Here is a 9,487-nt window from a genome sequence, read left to right on the forward strand (position 1 = left end):
AAATTTTCTGCAATTACAGCTGCATTTTTTGGGGAGCTTGTAGTCACTCTGAGTCTAAACCTTAAAATTTGCCATGTTCTTGGATTTAGGTCTGGACTATAACAGGGCCATTGTAACATGCGGGAATGCTATAATCAGAACCATCCCATCCTCTAACAGATTTTCACCCTGTATTCCACTGTTTTTCACTGAAAAACTGGACATATATTGTGTAAACACGGTGGTTAAGAGAGGATTATTACTGTCAGCAGTGTAATAGCTTTCCATTCACACAGCGTCGTACAAAAACCTCTCGGATGGAGAGGAACTGATCCACAGCTGCTGTTAAACAGAAAAAGTTTAACAGTTAAACAAAGTGTTTTACTAAGTGATAGTTTCTAAAAGTACATGATAACAGTGCTCAATATATTATTTTCATTACTTAAATTAAACAAGTTAAAACCAGTATGACCTATGTGATAGTCTATGTGCTAGACTATAGTTCGCCCAATCATGTTGCAACAAAATTCTACTCTGAGCTATGAAATTATTTATTCTCAGAAGCGATAAATTTGGTGAAGTTAATCTTCAGTTTATTGAGCAAATTGGTAAAAAGATTCCTGTCAATAGAATTCCTGACATTTTCTTCGAATGACTGATTTAAAAGCACAAAATATTATTATATTATTATATAATATTAAATATTGACTTTTGGTTATCTTTGCAGCACTTAGTACTTCGACGCCGTGACGGGGTTTTAGTTCGGAACCATTTGTGGCTAGTTGTTTCTAGTCGTCCTCATAAACGGAACACAATACACCTAGTTGATCGGCACAGTGTTGTACCACTTATCAACATGTTCAATTTAATGTCCTAAAGCTCTGTGTAACTCGAGTTATCTTTTGTTACACGTATAGGTGAGTGAGTTGGGACCAAACTGATACTAATTACGGCAAAGTTAAGGGCAGTACGGAGCAAATAGCATCACAGTTTTGGTTAACCAGCAAGTGCTAATTGTGTTAGCATCTGTTGCTAACGGTGAAGCCTTTTTATTTTTTGCAGGGTCAGGACTTATAGTATTTCATACTGTTATTCATTTCTGCTGTATTGTTAAGTTTGATTTAATGTGGATTATAAAATTTGATAACTTGCTAGTCATATAATAATTTTGCTTCTTTCGTAGCTTTAGCAACATTAAGCTTCAATTGGTATTTTTATACCAAATCATTTGGGTCAAGAAAAAGTTACAGTAGTATTGAGACTCTTGTCTTATTTTCGTCTAGAAGTAACTATTCCATGCTCATATCACTGTTTTAAATTTCGGTTTTGTTATTTAGTGTATTGCATTGGACTGAATCAGCTCTTCATAAACCAGGAGGAGATCACTGGCCATGACGTCACTGGTAGGTAGTGACTTTTCTTAGAAAACGCACATTTACATTTTTTTTTTTCTTTGTAGGCACTTTGACATATGCAGTTCATTCTAAGAACATGTCACAACTCTTAAAGTCTAAATGAAAAACGCTTGAACGTATTTCGGCTTGCACAGCTCCTGAGTTACAGTATGGGCAATGACATGGTTTTAGATACATTCCTCCGTTTATTTTACAGGGTGGAAGCAGTTCCTCAACCACAGAGTACACTGTGAGAGTCCCCAAGTAAGTAACAAACAAATGTAGCGAAAGCATGTATCTGTATAACTTGAGTTATCTTTTGGGGATAACTCGAGTAAGATTTACCTTCATCTAATAATGATTTTCTCTGACCCAGAGAAAAATGGAACTATTGTTTTGTTTTCATCTCTGTTTTTCCTATAGAAACACCACCAAAAAGTACAATATAATGGCTTTTAACGCAGGGGATAGAGTCAACTGCTCAAGCTGGACACAGGTGAGCTTTCATATCCCTGTAATTGAGTCATTTAAAAAAAAAAAAATCAAGAAACCAGAATATTAGAATGATGAGAAATTACAATATACCTCCAATGTAAGTTTGTAATGTTATGCTTCCCTTTCTCTTTCTTCCCAGGCACGTATGGAAAGAGACATGAGTGCTCGACGAATATATGGGGAGGAGGAGACACCGGAGAGTGGCGCAGGTAGCGAGTTTGGCAAAAAACAGCGAGAGGAAGCTCGGCGAAAAAAGTTTGGAATTGTTACCCGAGAGTTCAAAGTGGAGGATCAGCCATGGATCTTGAAGGTCAATGGCAAAGCTGGCAAGAGGTTAGAAAACAGGTTACTCTTCTTTAAGATTTAAGAAGTTAAAATGCTTAGCAATTTTTTAAAGCGTCTTTTTTGTTAATCTTGATCTTGTCACAATGTATTTTTTCTAAAACATGTGAGATGCATTTCTGCACCAATTATGTATCCCTAGTGGAATTTTTCTAACATTTTATAGTTTTCAACCTGTTTTTTGTTTTACTTTTGTTTTTTAATTTTTTTTTTCAGGTTTAAGGGTATAAAGAAAGGTGGAGTTACAGAAAATGCATCCTACTACATTTTTACCCAGTGTCCAGATGGAGCTTTTGAAGCCTTTCCTGTTCATGGGTGGTATAACTTTACGCAGCAGGCAAAGCATCGAACGTTAACTGCTGAAGAAGCCGAAGAAGAGTGGGGCAGGTACGTGAATGAATGAATCGAAATCAAAAGTTAAAAGCATTTTTAAAAAGTACATAAATAAATGTATACTTGCATGAAAAACCTTGTAAGTTGCATGTTTCTCTCCTTTTACAGGCGGAACAAGGTCGTAAACCACTTCAGCATTATGCTTCAGAGACGGCTTCGGGAGCAGGAGCGTGGTGATGACGATGAAGACGAGACAGAAAAGGGTGGGAAGAAGAAAAAGAAGGGGGGCCGTAAGGGTGGCGACCTTCTCATTCACGACCTAGATGATGACCTTGAGATGAGCAGTGATGACAGTGACAGCAGCATGGGAGAAGGTAAGGAACACATTGTAAACCTTGATATTTATCAATATTCTGTCTGTTTAATCAGATTGTTGAACATGTTTTCTATTTTTTGGGGCCTCTCATGTAACAGATGGAGAAAGCAAGGCAAAGACGAAAAAAGCTACAGGGAAAGGGAAATCAAAGAAGAAGAAGCAAAAGAGCAATGATAAGGAAGCCCTTGAAGACAGCGATGATGGAGATTATGAGGGTCTGGAAGTGGATTATATGTCAGAGGAAAGCAGGTCAGATCACTAAGCTTCCCTTTATTTACCATCCCAGCAGCAGTAATCACAAACAAGACTCTCATGTCAGATGACACATTTCTGAGATCGCCTCCTGGTGGCAGAAAAAAAGCACCAAGCCCCTTTTAAATGTTTATTTGGCAAGATGACACATGGCACAACTACAGAACAGACAAGAAACCACCATTCTAGACTTCATGATAGCAAAATCTAAATAAAACTAGAAAAATACATCACGGATCTATCCTTATAGCAAAATCACAGCGATATACAATATGCATATCACAAAACACTGTCTAAACTCCAATTAATGTTAGTTATTGAATGAAGTGCCATGCATTTAGACTATTTATGTCTCTAATATATTTGATGATAATGTAACAGAAAAAAATAGAAGGTAAGGGAAGTTATTCAGAAACTACTTTGGTTCAGATGCTGACTGCTGAAAAGCAGCTTTGTCAATATATTGTTGAGTTAGAAATTCCCAGTAGCTGGATGGACTAATTATTATCTGTGGTCTGTTTGCTTTAAATCCAAAGCAAAAAGAAGTTAATACATTTTTTATTTGTTTATCACTAATCAGATATGCAATAATATTCGCCAATATTACATGTTAAGAAACACCAAAACTGGTCACTTTTATTAATCATACTGTCTAATAAAGTAAAAAAAAATAAAGAAATGTCTGGACATTTGTATGGGTCCAACCCGTATTAATGTTTTGTCTGGAGAACTGGTCAGAGGCTCTATCGATGACCTCTTGCTGTAGAATCAACTACAGTAAGAGGTAGTTGATTTTAGTATTTTTTTATTTCTTTTTCTGTCCGTATGACTCTTTCTCATTCTCCAACCATGGTCCATATGCTGCCTTTTAGTGTACCTGCTTGGCTGCCAGCCAGTACCCAGAATGCACAGCTATTTCATGTCCTATATTACTTTCCAACTGGGATACTTGCATTTGCTTTCACTGCATCTTTGACTGTCTGTAAACTTACTGAGAGGAATCAGGCTCAAAATAAAAACTGCTCCCTAGTATTTTTTATTTAAAACACAGACAGGCTGGTCTCTTATTTTTAATTTAATTTCTGTTAGGTTTTTTTAATGTCCAAACAGAAATATAATTGCTCCCAGTTTATTTACGTTGCCATCACTAATTTTACATCAGCATATTAATACTGATTGGAGCCTTTTCCTTATTCTGAAGCACCACTGTCACGACCATCATTGGCTGTTGGGATGAAGTATTTTGAGTTTATTTTTTAATAATTGTGTTAATGTGTTCTTTTTTCGTCCCATCAGCTCAGACGAAGAGCCAACAAATGAAAAGCCAACCAAAGCAGAAGAGCACCCTAAAGGTAACAACTAATGATGGTGACAAAGTCACAAAAAGCCTCAGATAATGGATACAATTAATGCATTTGATAATTAAAACTGTGAATGGGAATTGCATTTTTTTTTTTTACTAAAATAATTAAACATGTAGGAATCGATGAGGCATCCGAGAGTGAGGAAGATAGTGAAGAGGAGAAACAAAATGAAGAAGAGGCTAAAGAGGAGGAAGAAGAAGAGGAAGGGAAGAAAACCCCGGTCCAGATGGAAAAGAAGAAGAAAAAAGGTGAAATCCTGCAAGGATTTTTCTTCAAGGTTTTTGTAAGAGACATAAATATTGACAAATGTTGAGTGACATTGTATTGTTTGCGTCATAGACAGCAGTGGCGAATCAGACAGCTCTGACGACAGCGACATTGAAGGAGAGACTGCTTCTGCTTTGTTCATGGTAGCTAAAGTGTGTGTGGCAGAAAAACTGGTTATTAGTTTCCAAATCATTATCTACTGTTTGACTCATGTACTTACTGTATGTTGAATATTGACAGTAATTCATTGACAGTGTGTAAGTGTTGCTGGAAGTATTTGGAGTTATTTTAAGTTTACAGATGTGAATGTGTGAATTGTTTTATATTTATACTATTGTTGCATGTTTACTTTTATTCTTATGAAATGTCTCTGTAACCTTTCTCCTCGCAGAAGAAGCGCACGCCTCCCAAGCGGCCTGGTGGACGCGGCTCTGCAGGCAGCTCCAGGACGGGTAGTCGTCCTGGGACGCCATCCATAGATTCCGCCTCCACCTCCAGTACACTGCGTGCTGCTGCCAGCAAACTAGAGCAAGGTGTGCACTTGTAAATCAGCAAAAATGTCCAATGTCCAAACAATATCTGCATTGAAATGAGACACATGACAGATATATGGATGTCTGTGTTAGTTTGCCAATGATGAATACTGATTGATTTGTCATCAGGGAAGAGACAAATTCAGACTGGAAGTACTGACTCACCAGCAGCCAAAAGGCTCAAGATGGAGCCCAGCAGTCAGAGCCCTGTCCCCTCTGGGAAGAGCACACCTCAACCCCCATCTGGCAAATCCACTCCAAGCTCAAGGTATGACCTACTTTTAACACACACAAAAAATTTATTTTTATGCCTGAAACAATGTCTAAAAATCACTGACCTAATGCTAAATATTAGGTACTAATGAATGAACTATTAATATTTAATCTTGGATACATTGAAACCGATCACAATTTACAAAAATTCTCCTCACAGTGACGTGCAGCTGACGGAGGAAGCTGTGCGCCGCTACCTGATCCGTAAGCCGATGACCACCAAAGACTTGCTGAAGAAGTTCCAGACAAAGCGCACAGGTCTGAGCAGCGAGCAGACGGTCAACGTGCTCGCTCAGATCCTGAAGCGTCTCAATCCAGAGCGCAAGATGGTCAATGACAAAATGCACTTCTACCTCACAGAGTAAGCAGCCAAACAGCGATAGGAATAACAAGAAAACAATAGTATAGAAGTGTTTTTTCCTGATCCCTGGGCAGAAGGTGTAACAAATCTTGTGCTCGCTTACACATGCCGCACCAGCTCTTATCATCAGCTGTGTGAGGAGTAGATTTGCTAAAATATTTTTGTTGAACTTTGTTCATGTAGATGAGCCTGACCTCACAGTAATGTTTTAGTAAAAACGTTTTCAATTGCAAGAAATTTGAAATTAGTCTATCCTTTTCTTTTCTAAGTCAAGACTTTTATAATAAAATGTAAACTTAACTGGTTTGTCACTGTGATTTGTCGATACACATTTTCATTTGATTGTGTTATATAACGTCAAATATTTCTACAGTACTATATAAAAGAATTAAATGGATAGGAATATATAAAATTAACAGTGATAAAAGTCTACAGCTAGCATTTAAGCATAACAGATGAATGTGGTGTTTTTACAGCTGCAAAATATTAGGAATGTTTGTAATTAAATTAGTATTTCTGGAAATTGTGATATTAGTTGTGTAAAATTTTATACAACTATGCTACAATAAAGATGGTTAGATGTACATAACAGAGCCTAAAACATCCCACGTAAATTCCTGAAGATGTTTTAGTTCACTTTTAAGAGTCCACATATTGCAAGACAATAAAAACACAATTTGCATTTAATATACAAAATAAGTAAATTATGAGTGGCAGCATGCTTTAATATTGTTCCTATTTGTTCCTATCTGCTCTGTACTGTGGTTATGTTTTAACTTTAAATATTAAATTACTGTTTGTGTTATAGTAAAATTATTATAACATTTGATGTTATAGTAATTTTATTTTTGAAATATTGTCAAGCACTGGTGGCATTGTTCAGTTCTCAGCTTATAGTGCCCATATAATATATATATATATATATATATATATATATATATATATATATATGAAGCTAATTTATTCACCGTTCAACCAAGTTATTTAAAAAAATAATACACCTGGATTGAGATCTTTCAACATTTATTGTTTTAAAACAATTACATTTTGGAAGTCAATACTGAAACATTTTTAAACATTACTTTTAGATGGAGATTTGTTTCAATACTTCCAAAAGAGTGTCTGTATTATACAGAAAGAGAAAAACGCATCAGAATGATGGCATTATATAAATACAATCCAAAACCTTTCCATCAGTTTCATATCAACTTAATCAAAGCAGGTTCTTTTGGTTTTGATATCCCAATATAATCTGGTAAGATTTCCTTTAAGCAGTCTTCTAACAGAGAGCGCGTTAGCCTGGAAGGTTACGACAGATAACGGAGATCCGGCGCTGCCGTGGCACCCTATGTCCGTTGAACACCGAGTCTTCATCTTTAAGGATCTCATGAGTGAAGTCATATCTGGCCTGTTCTCTGTGCAAATAGGACAAAAATAAATGAAAAACTGTCCTTTAAACTTGGTATGTTGATACACAGGCAATTTCTAATACAAAAGCCCATTGGACCTTAGTATGTAGAGGGAGCGACGAGTCAGCAGCAGATCCAGCCATTCATTTGGCTTATTCTCCTTTACTAAACGCATGATGCTGTCAGATAAAAGACTCAAACCAGCAATGGTGCTGCCACAAAACTGAAGACAAGAAGAGAAATGACTATTAAGATACCAGCTCATAACAAAACATCACAACAATGTGATCATAGAGGTACCTTGACGCTGTCGACGTGGGGTTTGATGTAGCCAGCTTTGTCCAAATCCAGAACGTGCACGGGCCCCAGAAGAGGAGCGCCCCGAGGAAACGCTACAGACCGGACACGGTTCAGGATCTCTTCACACGGCGGAGCCCACCTCAGACGCTCCGTCTCTCTGTAGCCATGAATTGCCTGAACGTGTACAAGGTAGCACAGTGCAAATGAATTTACAGTAAGTATCGAATAAATACTTGCTCTTAAGTCATTTTAATACTTGATGCTATCCATCTGTATTATATATTTCACTAGCAAATGGGCAGCAACAATAACAGCTGAGTAAAAACATGGAGGATGCATGCAAGATTTCACAGAATATATTTTGAAAAAGTTGGGGGATATATATATATATACATGATTTTGCATAATATATTTTGAAAAAAGCACTGGAAAAATAGCTGATTCAGAACTGTATAAGCTTCTTCTAATGTAATGGATTGATGACATTAGAAGAAGCACTTATTTAGCCTATCAATTTCAACATTAATTTTGACCCACCAAAGACTTGTCTGCTTGCCACTTGGTTTTTGAGGGGATCAATTCAGTCTACTTGAATAAATAACTAAAAACATTTGATCAGCAGCTTTAGAAAGTTCTAACGGCTGTATGAAGTTTTAAATTATGGGGTAATCAAATACAACCTCTGTATAAACTAAATGCCCACCCTGCAAACTAATTTAATTACATCCTATACTATGGAAGAATCCTCCAGACTCACCAAGTTGCACAGAAAAATCCTGCATTAAAAAATGCATGTGACTTGGTGATGGAGTGCCACTGAAGGGGCTAGTAAATAGGGGCGGCCATAGGTTTTGCTTCGCAGTCCTTGCAAAGCTGTGTTACTGTCATCTGTGTTACTTGTGGAACACCCTTTTCCTTCCACTCAATTTTTCAATAATATTGTCACTCTATGAACATTCAGCTTCTTTGACGATGAGCTTTTATGACCAACCCTCAACGACTGTCTGCTGAACAACTGTACAATCGGAAGTCTGCTTTTCAGTATCTGTAAGTCATAACTAAAATAAATGATTGAAACTCTGTGATTGATAAATCCATATATGTTTTGTTGTTTGTAGTAAATTACTGTCATGTCCCTGCAATCCCTGTAAGCACGTCTTACGTCGTCCCAGTGGTCGAACTCGTAGCGTTTCTTCCTGAGACCTGGCTCCAGCTCTTGCAGCAGGACAGCCTCCTCCTCCTCTGTGATGAAGCCCGGCCTCACCTCCACCTGAGAGCCCACAGTCCGCACCAGCTCCAGGCTTGACCCCACCATCACCTCATCTTGGAGAGATGACAGTCCACCGCTGCTTCTGGGGCTCGAACAGCACCGTCGGCAGAGGTAAACCGCTGGGTTTCGTGTGTGTTTCAGTGTCGTCAGCAACAATTTCATCCTCCCGCACTCGCTAAGTTAGCTAGTTTACCGCGAAGAACAGAACTGTTTACCTTCAGCTTAGTGTCGCTTGTCAGGCGGTCATGTGGGGCGCCATGATGGAGTCGCAATGCATTGTGGGGGATGTGGTCTTGCAGTAGAAAACCTACAACAACTGAAGGACTCCTACATTTTGCCAAATAGAGGAAGCTGCTTCGAGGTTTTCAACGTGGATTTTATGCTCAAAATAAAAAAGGGGGGATGTGTAGTCAGCGCTATTTTTCAGCAGACAAATAGCTCTGCAATTCTGCGAGTTTGTATTTTATCGCCATGTTTTTTGATTTTAGGTGAGTATGCTCTGCTAAACCACACTCAAAACTTTTGATTATACGCTTCTC

The 9,487-nt window shown here is 37.8% G+C and overlaps 2 protein-coding genes across 3 annotated transcripts; one reads left to right on the forward strand and one right to left on the reverse strand.

Annotated features, from left to right (window-relative positions):
* Nucleotides 1-764: 764 nt before the first annotated feature.
* On the forward strand, nucleotides 765-6,562 carry gtf2f1 (general transcription factor IIF, polypeptide 1). Of its 2 annotated transcripts, none has more exons than XM_032588084.1 (14): nucleotides 765-896; nucleotides 1,317-1,382; nucleotides 1,591-1,637; nucleotides 1,797-1,869; nucleotides 2,008-2,201; nucleotides 2,427-2,597; nucleotides 2,712-2,917; nucleotides 3,018-3,168; nucleotides 4,468-4,523; nucleotides 4,652-4,783; nucleotides 4,875-4,954; nucleotides 5,194-5,335; nucleotides 5,465-5,603; nucleotides 5,769-6,562. In XM_032588084.1, exons 2-14 carry the CDS (start codon nucleotides 1,371-1,373, stop codon nucleotides 5,971-5,973), a joined length of 1,608 nt encoding a protein of 535 aa, XP_032443975.1. In that variant the 5' UTR covers nucleotides 765-896; nucleotides 1,317-1,370; the 3' UTR covers nucleotides 5,974-6,562. The 2 variants fall into 2 exon arrangements, with proteins under 2 accessions (XP_032443975.1, XP_032443976.1); XM_032588085.1 differs by having other exon boundaries at nucleotides 4,875-4,945.
* A 413-nt stretch (nucleotides 6,563-6,975) lies between these two features.
* alkbh7 (alkB homolog 7) lies at nucleotides 6,976-9,220 on the reverse strand. The gene is made up of 4 exons (XM_032588086.1): nucleotides 8,841-9,220; nucleotides 7,679-7,852; nucleotides 7,477-7,601; nucleotides 6,976-7,384 (listed from the first exon to the last, which is right to left on the reverse strand). The coding sequence occupies exons 1-4, from the start codon at nucleotides 9,108-9,110 to the stop codon at nucleotides 7,264-7,266; spliced, it is 690 nt and encodes a 229-aa protein (XP_032443977.1). The 5' UTR covers nucleotides 9,111-9,220; the 3' UTR covers nucleotides 6,976-7,263.
* Between the last annotated feature and the right edge of the window lie 267 nt (nucleotides 9,221-9,487).

The sequence above is a fragment of the Xiphophorus hellerii genome, chromosome 16 (assembly GCF_003331165.1).
Source record: "Xiphophorus hellerii strain 12219 chromosome 16, Xiphophorus_hellerii-4.1, whole genome shotgun sequence".
In the NCBI taxonomy this organism is placed as follows: Eukaryota; Metazoa; Chordata; class Actinopteri; order Cyprinodontiformes; family Poeciliidae; genus Xiphophorus; species Xiphophorus hellerii.